Source organism: Cetorhinus maximus, chromosome 9 (genome assembly GCF_964194155.1).
Source record: "Cetorhinus maximus chromosome 9, sCetMax3.hap1.1, whole genome shotgun sequence".
Taxonomy (NCBI): Eukaryota; Metazoa; Chordata; class Chondrichthyes; order Lamniformes; family Cetorhinidae; genus Cetorhinus; species Cetorhinus maximus.
Window position 1 is genome coordinate 105,051,356 of NC_135887.1, and position 12,077 is coordinate 105,063,432.

At 42.1% G+C, this 12,077-nt stretch overlaps 1 protein-coding gene across 1 annotated transcript in view; it reads left to right on the plus strand.

The window, feature by feature from the left end:
• The window catches only part of insc (INSC spindle orientation adaptor protein), a 273,444-nt gene that overhangs the window by 192,251 nt on the left and 69,116 nt on the right, over positions 1–12,077 (plus strand). The window contains exon 7 of the mRNA XM_078547877.1: positions 10,085–10,263. Within this exon, the coding sequence (XP_078404003.1) occupies positions 10,085–10,263 (179 nt within the window). The remainder of the gene's footprint in view (positions 1–10,084; positions 10,264–12,077) is intronic.

The window sequence follows — 12,077 nt, forward strand, 5'->3', positions numbered from 1 at the left end:
CGACATGTTTCGCAACATCACATAAGTGACATGCACCTGGAGGGCTGTACTTCGCTTGGGACTTCAAGGTTTGTTTGCCTACCTTGTTGCAGTCGGCACTCAGTTATCAGATGCAGCACCACATCACTTTTAGGGGAGCTCACGAGTAGGTCTCTACCTACCAGATCAGCCATATGTGGGCGGCTTTTCAATGGCTGCAGGGCAAGGTCTTGCTTGGGGAAGGGGGAGAAGTGGCCTCAGGCAAGGAAAGGGGCTTCAGGACGAGGGCTGTACTGGGGAAGGAGGGTAACCCAGGGTGTGTGTGGGGGCACATGTTGATCTGTGCAAGTGGCCTCAAGATGATGAGGGCTGAGGAGACAGTCTCCAGAGGAGATGAGGCCAGATGGACATGTGAGGGTTTGTGTGAGAGAGTAGTGGTGATGTCCCTTGAGCTGGCAGTGAGTGAGATGACAGTGAATGTGTGATGTGCTTTAGTGTGTGAGTTTAGAGTGATGAGATGGTTGCCATACCCTGGCTGCACAGATGAGATCATTCATCCTCTATCTGCATTGAATGGTCAACCTCTTCTGTGCAGCGTTGGCACTGATCACTGCTGCCACTGCCTCCCAAGTCTGGTTGGTAATGCCACTGCCCATCCTGCAGCCAGAGTGGGGGTAGAGGACATCACGGCCGGCCTTCACAGCAAAAAAGTGTTCCAGTGACACGTTGCTAAACCTGGGGGCTGCAGTCTTCATGCCTTTCGTGGACATCATCCCTGCAGTAGTCGTGGGCAGGAAGCACTGAGATGTATGCGCGCAGCTGACCCTTAAATACAGCGCCTGGCGTGATGAAGCAGGGAGGTGATGGCAGGCGGGCTCTCTTCACCCACCCGCCATGGAAATGGCATGTTTCCTGGAATGCATAAATAATGTGGCGGGTTTGGGACGATACGCCGTGAAAACCTGCCATCATGGCCGGTGGGTAAAATGTTGTTTCACTGGCCTACTATTGCACTTAGTACAAATTTGGGACGAATCCACCCATAGTGGAAATGGGGTCAAAGTTTATGTAGGATTTTAATCAAGGTATTGAGCAAAGAAAAGCATTGCAGCTCCCATTGGTACTTTTCTTTAAAGAAGTCATAACCAACGTAGGTAACAAAGCATTTATAGTACCATAAAAAAATAAATATAAATTATTTCCCTATTCCTCCTTTCTAACTCCTTGGAATCTGCCATATACAGTGTATTAAAACAACAAGCAATGAAATTTAAAGTTGGGATTCTGGACACACGTATATTCATAGAATAGTTTAGCAAAAGCTGCCCTTCTTGCATGCAGATAGTCCCTTGGCTAGGTATATGCAATTCATGACCTTATTGATCATTTGCAAAGCTTGGTATTAGATGCAGTTATTTTTGACTATACTGTTGCTGCTGGGCTGTCCACCAGAAGCAAATACATTGATCTGTTCTGACAGGAGCAGTGACTACCTGGAACAGACAATGTAACATGGATGCCTGGTTGATGCCAGAATTGTTACCCTCCAGGCATCTGAAATGAGCCATGAACAAACAAAGGTCAATGTTGCTGTGACCTTAACATGTATAGCTAAAAAGTGGCTTCTAGCAGAGCTGAACTCAAATAATATGGTCCATTATTCCCTGCTTTGAATTTGCAACTTCTGATTACCTTGAGTGTCCATTTGCTCCAGGAAATAAACTTGTCAATGGCAAAATTCACTGGGAAAGTTCCATGAAACTCTTCCACATTTATGTTTTCTCTTGCTGGCTACGGAGGGTTGCATTATCAGAGAGAGAATTTATGGCCTAGACTTGTTAGAACTATTTTGCACCTTTATGAAGCTTTCCAGCTGTGGCAGCCTTAGTGTTCCCCACCTTTAAGAGTTGATGACTTCCTTTAAGTAGTGTCAGAACCACTTGGTTTCTTCCCACTCAGCCGGCAGGCAGGCAGCCAGAAAGCAGCATGGGTAGTGCTGGCTGCACGCCTGACCCATGGTAATAACCTGCCGGCACCACTCTCACTTGGTCCCTCTGCCCGAGTGAACAGGTGTGGGCAGTGAATACCCTGTCCCCCACCCCCGCCACCAAAATCAGCCACGATCAAATTTCTAGGTCAATATGTTTGCACTTTCATTGATTTTGATTCTCTCCTTTAACCACTGAAAGGAGTTTTGAAATGAGTGAAGCCTGGTCCCTAGCCATTAATTTTGCATAGAACTGTGGTTGCCAACTGCTTTACCGTATCTACACTGACAGTTGTGAACATTTGTACTGACGCACAAGCCATAGTGTGTTGAATTAAAGCGTCATGACTGAAACTGCATAATGTTCCAGAAGATTCAAGGCGAATTACAATTTTTTTTAATGTATCTTCAGACATTTCACCATGGTCACCTCTTAATATCAGTACTTCATTTTTATAACTCTGTCTTCCTTCTTCTTATATTGCTCCTGATTCAGCTCTTTCTCTGTTTATGGGGTGGAATTTTACACCAGACGGATTTTACAGTCCCGCCGAAGTCAACGGACTTTTGAACGGCTCGCTGCATTTTACAGCCCCACTCCCACCCCAACAGGGCTGTAAAATCCTGCCCAATCATGTCTGTTTGGATGGAATTGCATTTTGTAATGTCATATTTATACTAAGCTCCATTGTCTGCCGTTTTGACAGTTTATTTCAGCTGGGTTAGCAGCTTTGTAAAAATAACAGAAATTGGGCTCTTATGTTAATATTGCACAGCTCTATTTCAACCCCTATGCTCGTTTATAATATCTATTTTTAAAATTTCAGCTTTTCTCATTTCTCATCTTTAAACCCCAGCACTCTCCCTGTCTCTCTTGTCACCTCTCACTCAGCCTTTAAGCTGGAAGAACCATTTCTTTAATCCTTGATATTCATGTCTTTGTCTCTGGTAAGTTTTCTGTTATTTGGACCTGACCTCTATCTGTTAACATCTGCCGACCTAACATTCTGGGAACCTTTTCCAGGGTGCCTAGTGGCAACTGGTTCCAAACAATTAATGTGGAAATCTTTACAAATATCACTTTCTTTAACACAAACATAAATCTGCAGCAAAATCAGTACTATACCAATTAAAGAACATTTTCAATTCTATCTAGATCTTCCAAACCATTTTTTTAAACTACAGTCCATCCAACCATATCATTTCCCCCTCATTGCTCTCTTCATTTGATTATCAAAGACAATTTTAATAAGGTAACATCATGTAGGCTAAAGACTGATGTCGAAGCTAAGAAAATTATTAATTTTGTTTGTATTAGTTGAAAATGTATAGATCTCAGATATGTCCATCGCGAAGTGCTGCCACAACCTCTGTTGGTTTCAGTAGCACAGGGTTTCTCAGCACCAAAGCTTTCCTAATGTACAGCAGTACTAAGGTAGTAATGATAGAAATTGGATAAAGTCACTCTGTTGTTATTGGCTCATTTGGTTACATCTCATTATGTTTAGATTGAAGTAGATTATTTGGAACGATTGGAGATTCAGTAGGGTGTATCCATGAACAATTTTATGCTCTTATGTGAAACATCCCAAATTCCTTGGCCCCACGTTAGGCAGCTGCACCTTCAATTCTAGCCCTGAAACTCTGGAATTATCTCCCTAAACCCCCCCAACCCCATCTCCCCTACCTTCGAACATTCCTTTAAACTTAGCTTTTTGACCAACTTTTCGGTCACTTGTCTTAATGTTTACTCCTGTGTCTTGATGTCAATTTTCTGACTTATCACATTCTTGTGAAGCACCTTGCGACTTTTTTAAAACAAATATTAAGGGTGCTATACGAAGAAAATTTGATTGTGCTTTACCTGGAAACTGGTAGAACACAACAAAATTCTCACTGGTATCTTTCTTTGAAAGAGTCAGTGATATTCTTACACATCACCCTACATCTGAGAGGGGCTGGATAATCCTTGGAGATGCATTGAAAATCTGTCAATATCAATACATCATCAGCTGAAGGTATCATTACGATGAATATGCCATTTTTTTCCCCAGCATGGAACATCCAATTATAGCAAGCTATGGCACCTATGAGCCAGGATTAGCATTGTAGAAAATTACTTTATTCACTTATTTTGTAAGTTTTACCTCCAACATTTCCTCCTTCTTTCTCATTGCTTAAACCCACTTCCACACTAGAGGTCAAAATATTCTTTTTCGAGGGATCATCTTGAGATTTTCTAGAGGACTACTTTTTGATTTTCAGGGGGTCCTTTTTCATTCTCACTAACTCCTCTATTAGGTGATACAGTCACATAGTAACATTACCGCCTGCATTAGTGTTGAAATATGGGGTACTTGGACTCGCACAGAAGCAGAATTAGAAGAATTCGTCAATAGCCTTTAATAATCATCACCCGCCCATTAAATTTAAAGCCACAACACACAAGGAAGGCATTAACTTCCGAGACAACACAATATTTAAATTGGCACAAGAAAAGTTAGCAACAAAAATTTTTTCAAAATAACTAACCCACACTTCTATAAAAATCTCCTAAACACACCTTCTGCCGACTGGTGAGGTCACAACTAATATGTTTTCTTCACATATGCACAAAGCTTCAAGATTTTAACCAGGCAGTTACCTACCTTATTTGCTGCATCACAGATCTCAATCTCAGATTTAAGTTTAACAATTGGTCTAGTAGTGACATTGATTGAGCATCAATTACTATCTGCAGAAGAGAGTTCCAAACTTCTACCACTCTGTGTAGGTAGAAGTATTTCCTAATTTCACTCCTGAAAAATCTGGCTCTGATTTTTAGATTATGCTCCCTAGTCCAAGACTCCCCTAAATTAATCGATCATTTAACCCCATTACATTTCCTTCATTACAACAGTGACTATACTTTGAAAATATGGCTGTAAAGCACCCTAGGATATCATGAGGTCATAAAAAACACTACAAAAATGCAAGTCATTCATTATTGTTTGGGTTCTTAGTATATACAAAATGGTTGCATGTTGTCTCTAACACAGCCACTACAGCTCAAGTAATTCACAGTATGTAAAATACTTTGAGATATGATAACACAGAAATGCAAATCTTTCTTCTGAAATAAAACTGTTCAGTATTAAATTATCCAATTAATGCTGTAATTATTACAATAGCATCTGCTACATTTTTCCCATACAGTAGCAATAGTTCCTGAACTTATGCAGGCTTAAGCTAGAAACACCACACATTCATTTCCAAGGAATTTATTACCTCAATTACTTCAGGTTTTCCTGCCTCCCAATTAGCTGAGCATCCCTTTATTCTCAGGTTTGAAACTGTTCTATCTCCCTCACAGCCTTCACCCTGCACTCTCCCCCACTGCACTTGCAGCCTTTCTCCTCCTTTGCAGCCTTTCTCCCCCTTTGTAGCCTCTTTCCCCCTTTGCAGCCTCTCTCCCCCTTTGCAGCCTTTCTCCCCATTGCTCCCCCATTGCAGCCTCTCCCTCACCGCCTCTCCCCACTGCAGCCACTCCCTTGCTGCCTCTCCCCCCTACAGCTGTTCCCTCACCTCCTCTCTCTCTGCAGCCACTCACTTGCTGCCTTTCCCCCACCATCTGCTCCCTCGCCAACTCCCCCATCCTGCAGCCGCTTCCTCGCTGCCTCTCTCCCCTTGCAGCCTTTCTCACCACTGCTATTATGGTGCTAAGGCCTCAAGCTGAGCCCCGGCAATCACTGTCCCAGGGCTCACTGCTCCTCCAATTACAGTTTGTTTCTCTCCCACGTTTGCTGCTGATAGGATCACTAGTGAGCCTATCAGCAGTATGCATGGAAGTGAAACAGCCTGTGATGGGAAGATCAGCTGTTACAGAATCCATCACTTCAGGTATGGGAATGAACTTTTTCTGGTCACCCACATTTTGGGAGGTTCGGGGGCTAATTCGCCCGCTGCCCCCATGTATTTTGAACGCTCCTCCACACTATCCTCAATTCATAAGGAGAAGCCCAAACGAGTTGTGAACATCTTGGCCAACCTCTTAGAGTATTCTGAGAATGTGGGGAGTTCACCAACCTTGGCAAATGTTTCTCCCACACCCCAGGTAGCTTAGTATAGACTGTACAAGTGGCATTGAACTCAATTATCATCCTTCAAGTCCATCACTCCAGCCAAGATGCTTGTAGGTCACCCAAGAAATGAAATTGAAACCAAGTTAAGAGACAGGCAATCCATGGAATGGAACCTGAGAGAGGAACAAAGGTAATTTTAAAAACATTTTGTTTAATGAATTTTATGCTCATTAGAATGAGGGATATTTGTACTGGAACTGGAACCTACATTCCACAATATATAAACAAAAATTGCTGGAATAACTCAGCAGGTCAGGCAGCATCTGTGGAGAGAGAAACAGAGTTCACATTTCAGGTCAATAAACTATCATCAGAATCGGAAATAGTTACAGATATAACAGGTTTTAAGCAAAGACAGAATGGGGATGGTGGGGGGAGTGGGGGAAAGAACAGGAGTGAAGGTTTGTGATAGCGTGAAAGACAGAAATGATTAAATGAACTGAAATGATCTTTCATCAAAACTGGAAATGTTAACTTTGTTTCTCTCCCCTGATGCTGCCTGGCCTGCTGAGTATTTCCAGCATTTTCTGTTTTTATTCCAGATTTCTAGCATCCACAGTATTTTGTTTTTGTGTTGATGTTAATAAACAGCAGAATTATTACCAGAATTATTATAGAATTATTACCAGCATTTGCTGTCTGAAAAATTGGGAGCAGTGGTTATGAAATTGTTGAAGGTGATATTGAGTCTGGAAAGCTGCAACGTGTCCAGTTGAGAGATGAGGTGCTGTTCCTCGAACTTCTGTTGAGCTTCATGCAAACAGTGTAAGAGGCTGAAGATTGTGTTGGAATGTGACAGAGAGTTAAAGTGGCAAATAACCAGAAGCTCAGGATCATGCTTGTAGACTGAATAGAGGTGTTCAGCAAAGTGAATCTGTATTTGGTTTCTCCAATGTAGATTGTTAAGACTGGTCCCCAGGCAAGCCCCCCCAAATTTGTTAACTTCCCAAATGGGACCACAATTTTGTTATGCTCCTGGGTGAGGAGGAATGTGCTGGCTCCCCTTCTTTATTCAACCCCCCCAGTTGGTCACAACAAGGTTAATTTAAAAGGGATCCTTTGCCCCATGGATATCTTTTCCCAATTCAAATGTATTTTTTTTTAGAAGAAGCCAATTTAACCAGCCTTTCTTGAGTCAAAGAAAGAGTAAGCTTATTAGTTACAAAACCCCGAGAAAAAATAATAAAAATGCAACACAGGTACACACAGATCAGAAATGAGAAGTTGAGTCCAAATAAAAGTTAAAAAGGATATATGAATCAGTCTTTGGCTTGTCCGTAGATGGTGTAGATGGCGAAACATTGCAGCCGTTAAGTTGGGTGATTCTGGTAGAGCTGACTTTGGCAGTTTCATAGTTGGTTTGGAGACAATTGGTTCTGTAGGTTGGCTGAAGAAGCTGTCCAATTTCCTTTTTGATTGTGCCTCCAGCAACAAAGAGAGAGAGAGACTTCATCTGGAACTGCAGGGTGACTAGTTGGTCTTCTTCTTGCTGTCACACACATAGCATACACTGCATTGCTCTGCAACTAGCTTTTTAACCCATTTTCCCCCGTGTATTCCTAAAAGGGAAAAAAAATCCATGCCTTGTGCCCAGAGTCTGTTTTCTTTCATCTCAGACCATTTTACACATTCTGAGATATAAACCAACAAAGGAGATGGATTTTAGATGACTGCTGAGACATGGTAATCAGTCCTCGTCTCCATAACCACAGGAAATTAAAGTTCAGTCTTTTGCATCTTTCCTATCTCCATTTTAAGTGCCTTCGCTTGAAGAATGCCATGACACCTTTTCAGGTGCGACATTCCATGTTTTCTCAGGACAGGCTAGTCAGTATAATCCACGTAGGACTTTTCCAGAAACTGGTCAGTTTACATTAACAGCCATCTTTTGCTCAGTGTCCTTTCTTGTATTTCTTTAAAAATACACAAGTTTTCCTTAAAAAGTTCAATATGCCCGTAAGCAATTCGTGGCTGTAATTGGTCTCCCGTGACAAGATGAAACAGCTTCATGAGCAGTGAATATGATATACTAAACTGAAAGAAGTACAAGTGACTCGCTGTTTCATCTGGGCTCTCAACAGTGGAATGGGAGGAAGTGAAAGGGTGTTGTACCTCTTGCACTTGTTATGGGTCGGGAAGGGGGTCTTGGGAACACTTGAGGAGTGCACCACGATGTTGTGGAGGGAAAAGTCCTTTCAGAATGCTGACAAGAGAGGGGCAGATGTGTTTGGTGGTCACATCATGCTAGAGGTATCGTGGTCCTGGGAGGGAGGGATGACAGCTGAAGCGTGGGAATTAAGACTGCATGGTCTGGATTTCACAGGGGGAGGGGTGTGGGGTCCCCACCCTCCAGCGTAAAGCTGGGAGCGAGCTCACCCCCACTTGGCTGGCTTGCCTCGCAGCCAATTAATGGCCAACTTGGGAGGAAGTCCCACCTCGCACAGCTGCCAGCCAATTAAATGGCTGGCAGCTCTCTGGTGCCAGCTGTCATTGGTACTGGTGGGTTATCACCTGGACCAAGCTGGCAGTCTCTGGCGAGGGGGTTGGGGAGACTGAGTGGATATGGCAAGAGGGAAAGGAAACATTGGGGAGCATGTGGGAAATCTTGGGGTGGGGCTTCAGATGGGTACGAGGGCTCATAAAAGAGGCATCTTCAACCCCTCCACTCCCCACACCTGACCGGTCACCAGCCCTACCAGCAAAAGCTGCCAGGCTGCACATTTGGCATGGCCCTCTCCGGCCACGGTTTAAAACCCAGCGACAATGGTAAGCGGCCCTTAACTGGCTATTAACTGGCCACTTAAGGGCCTCAATTTGCCCACAGGCAGGTGGGCCTCCTGACATCTCTTCCCACTTGAAAAGTTGCAATGGGGGTGGGGGAAAATAGGTAGGTACTGGGAACAGCACAGTGGCATGGCCCGTTTTATGGTCTCCCGCCCGCCCAGCCTACCAACCCAGCCTGAGGGTGGGCCATAAAATTCAACCCAAGTATTCCCACGTGATCTATTAGATGTACAACAAAGCACTCTGTACTTGCTCCAGCCATATACCTTAACTCCAACCTCAGAAGAGGACTTTACTGTGCCAGTATGGTGTGTTTCCATTTCCAACACCAATCTTCGAGTGAAACTGCCAATTTAGCATCAATTAGTGCCAAATTAAGTTTAGTTTTACGCTGTTGATTCAAACCTACAAGGAAATGGGGTGAGACTGCTATAACTATTTCCACAAAGTCTTGCATCCATCAAATAAGGGATACTTTCATCTCAATAGAGAAGACCATTCTTGTAGCAGAATTGTTGAACATGGTAAAACATGTAATATTCCTGCAGATGGCATTATTTGTCAGTGTTGTTCCTGTGCAAGACAAACTGGCCAGTTTTGGAAGAGCAATAATAGAATACAAAATATTTTCAATTAGTATTTTAAATTAGTATGCATTAATCCCATATTTTACAGTAATTTACTGTACTAATAAACCCCCAGCTGTCACACAGCCACATCCTTCTCTGCTGGGATTATCACTTGTCCTGGAAGAATTTTAAAAATAACTTATTGCTAGCTTAGTGATTGCATAAATCCCCAGGTGCTTTACTTACCAACTGCACAGTGCTAAATCCTATTTCCAAAGCATCTACTTAACAAGAAATCTCACCACTGTGGAAGATAAAATAATGTGAATAACATAATCAACATTAATCTGCATTGTGTGTTTTACTAACTGTACTACATGAAGCTTTTAATAATAAGCTTTAATAAGCTTTAATTTTTGAAAGTACAAAACTCGAGAGGTTTTTGGCAGTATAAATTAATACATTTCCATGTCAGATTTGCTATTTAATTTAAATGTTATGCCAAATGTTATGCCAAAGAATAGAGCCGATATAATGACTGTGTATAACTATTTTCTTTGAAATTGGTTAAATACGAAATGGAAAAGGTCTATTTACTTCCACTGAAGTCTCAATTATATGAAACGTTCGTTCTTTTCTCATAGATTTATGCAAAGATGCCTCATCGAGTGAAGTGTTCCTGCTGGCTTCTGCTGCTCTTGCCAACATCACGTTCTTTGATTCAATGGCCTGTGAGATTTTGTTGCAGCTGAATGCAACAAAAGTTCTTATCGAAGCCTGCCGTGATCCACAGAGAGTTGACACTCCTTACTCCAAAGATCAGGTTATTACGTTTAGTTTTCATATCGTACATGCAATAATGGAATGTATTTGAAGCCTTATTCTCATTAAAGAGCTAAAGGTAGAATATGAACCAACAAAAATGCACATGAAAATTCACTTCTGAAAAATGATTCCAATTTTTTCTGCAAATTTGAAGATATGGTGTGGAGACTTAGCTTTGACTGCTGATCAGATGCAATATCAATAATGCAGCCATTGTCAAATGAACAAAATAAATTGTAAATGTTTTTCCCACCCTCATTTTCACAGACACTCATACATATAAGCAAAAGCACATTTCAGAATCACAGAATTCGCAGAATTCACATTTGTACTCCTGCCGTCTGCTTTAATAATGGGACAGTGCTTTAAAAATCTATACATTATTTTATCTCAACTGCCCTGCATTTTTCTTTTGTGCTGTGGAAAAGTTACCGTTTTTAATTACAATGTTCTAATCGTGTTACCCCTATGGAATTGTGAAATTATTAGTGAAGTGCAAGTCATACCAATTGTGTGATTCAAAGTATTTTGAAAGAAAACAGGATAGACTGAGTGGCAAGTTGTAGGAGCGGTGACCTGCTGTGAATCTGGAGGATTTGCATAAGTAGCAGCCATCTGGAAAAAGCACTGGAAGACCAGGGGATCCTGCCCTGCCAAATATTGGCCATGTTAACTTACAAAGAAGAACAGTTCAAAGGAGTCGGCGTTCCCTGCAACAGAATAAAATTTACAACAGGGACTTTGTTGCAGGGTGGCCGAGTTGTCCTATTAATGATAGAGTTGATCTGCAGAAACTTCTTGGGTGGAAACATTAAGTTTATTTACAATATACTCAGCAGCAACTACACTTGTGCTTTCAACTCCAACTCTATCTCTGATTGCGGATGTAGCCCGCACTACTCTCCTATTGGTTACTACAGATCATGTGATCTTCCTTAACAAGTATTATTCTTAAAGGTACATTGCACACTAAATAAAACCATAACTACAACATTCCTCCCCCTTTAACTCGGCTATACATAATATATTTACAAGTACATATTTTTCAAGACAACATAATATTTATACTGAGTAAGGAATTTACAAGTTCAGTCTTTCAGGTGGTTTCCTGGTACATGTGGAATGTCGCAGCTCCACAACTTCAGATTCTTTGTCAGGAACTTTCTTTTCTGGAGTTGCCTGAACAAGAGGTGCTTTGGTGGGCACTTGCAGTTCTGTATCCTCAACCCCTACAGGAACATCAGACATGTCTGTCCTGGGTTGAGTATCCTCAACAGGAAACACAGACCTGGTCATGGTCACTGGTAGAACAAAATCTTGATGATTTATCTCTCTTTTCCTTAAATGGTCCACATATTTACAGGTGATCCAGCCTTCCACTTCCACATGGTAAGATAGAGATCCAGTCACCACACTTATTTTACCCAGTAACCATGTTGGTCCTTCCCCAAAGTTTTTCACGTATACCTGGTCTCCCACGGTAAATTTCCTCTCTCGACAATACCAGTCGTGTCTAGTTTTCTGGCTTCCCTGACTCCTTTCCACCTTCCCCTCTAAATTCGGCATTATTAAGCTCAATCTTGTCCTGAGTCGGCGTTTCAACAATAACTCTGCAGGTGTGACGCCTGTTGTTGTGTGAGGGGTAGTCCTGTAATGAAAAAGAAAGCGTACTAGCTTGGTTGCCAAGGAATTACGAGTTAGCATTTTTATGCCTGCCTTGAACGTTTCAACCGCCCTTTCGGCCAGTCCGTTTGAGGAAGGGTGATACTGTTGAGGCTGATAAACATTTGAAACTCAGCACTCGTAAATACC